The 1,409-nt window shown below is 44.9% G+C and overlaps 1 protein-coding gene across 3 annotated transcripts in view; it reads right to left on the bottom strand.

Moving 5' to 3' along the window:
- Positions 1-351: 351 nt before the first annotated feature.
- LOC116702991 (serine protease 33) overlaps positions 352-1,409 on the bottom strand; it is a 15,271-nt gene continuing 14,213 nt past the window's right edge. For all 3 annotated transcript variants that reach the window (XM_032537561.1, XM_032537560.1, XM_032537562.1), the window contains one exon: positions 352-607. In XM_032537561.1, the coding sequence (XP_032393452.1) occupies positions 374-607 (234 nt within the window). In that variant the 3' untranslated portion in view covers positions 352-373. The remainder of the gene's footprint in view (positions 608-1,409) is intronic.

Raw genomic sequence — 1,409 nt, 5'->3', positions numbered from 1 at the left:
TCTGGTGTGGGTGTCATCGGTTAGACGCTCCATAAGTTTCCATCCCTTCCACGTGTTAAATAAAACCTCCTGAGAATAAATCCGGTGAAAGTGAGTCTCCATCCAACGGCTTTAAAGCCGATAAAAACCTGGAGATGACGTCACATGACGCTGTTTTAGGGTCAGACTGGGATATGAAATATTGATTTGAGACATTTTAATGTGATAACATTCATTTTCACTGAATCGCACAACATTCAACAACAACAAAGTGTTTCTAGACAAAATGGCTGCCGTCTCCATCACATGACCACTATGGACAGGTTGTAATAGAGCTCATGTTCCAGCTGATAGCTAATTTGGATAAAGCGTGTGGATGGAACCAGGTCTCCTACTAGACCAGGACGAGGGAGAGGAGGATGGGGACGAAGGACAGCAGCAGAGGAGCTGAGCGGGAAACCACATGAGCGCTTCCCGATGTGGTCCTGGTGATCCAGGAGTTGTACTGGGACACTCGGGCGTAGACTCCCGGGACGTTGGGCTCAGCACAGCCGATTCCAAAGCTCACCACTCCGATCTGGATCCACTGAGATCCGCTTTTAGTCACCAACGGGCCGCCAGAGTCCCCCTGGACAGGTCAGACCAGGACACTTATAACACCTGCACACTGGTACTATACATTTACTACAGGAGGGACACTGTGGAGGTACTAGAGATAGATAGAGAGATAGATAGATAGATAGATAGATAGATAGATAGATAGATAGATTAGAGAGAGGAGAGGAGAGACTGGGAGATGTCAGAGAGGAAGAGAGAGAGATAGATGATATGATAGATGGATAGATGGATAGATAGAAGAAGAGGATAGATTAGATAGATAGAAAAGAGATATAGATAGAGAGATAGATATCTGGATAGATAGATCCGATGGATGGATAGATAAGATATTCTGGATCGTAGATATTAATTGATCCCAATCAAATGCGAATAGTACTAGGTAACCCCTTGGCCCCTCAGAAGAGCAAAAACCTCTCTAAAAATGATAACCCCTCTCAGTTGGGCGCACATCAATTGTTAATTTACCTGTGGTGTTGGTGGAGAAACAAAGTAACTCTAAACGGGTACCTGGATCTGAGGCTTTTTATTCAAACACTTTTTACTATATTTTTGATGTGACATACTAGGGACTGAATGGGAAGAACAACATAATCCTAGAACAGTAGTCTACAAGAAAGACTGGGAACGCCCGACTGCTAGATATACGGCACACAGTGAGAGCCAAGACACACGGTCCGGAGAGACGGGGACATGTGCGAAGTAATACTGCACTTTAGACATATCCCCCAGGTCACTAGAGCAACCCGAGGTAGTAAAACCATATGGACACGCTGTTAGGTAGCACATAAGTGTACCCAGGTCTTACTACTGTA

The sequence above is a fragment of the Etheostoma spectabile genome, chromosome 15, assembly GCF_008692095.1.
Source record: "Etheostoma spectabile isolate EspeVRDwgs_2016 chromosome 15, UIUC_Espe_1.0, whole genome shotgun sequence".
Lineage (NCBI taxonomy): Eukaryota > Metazoa > Chordata > Actinopteri > Perciformes > Percidae > Etheostoma > Etheostoma spectabile.
This window is presented reverse-complemented; position numbering and strand designations above follow the sequence as displayed.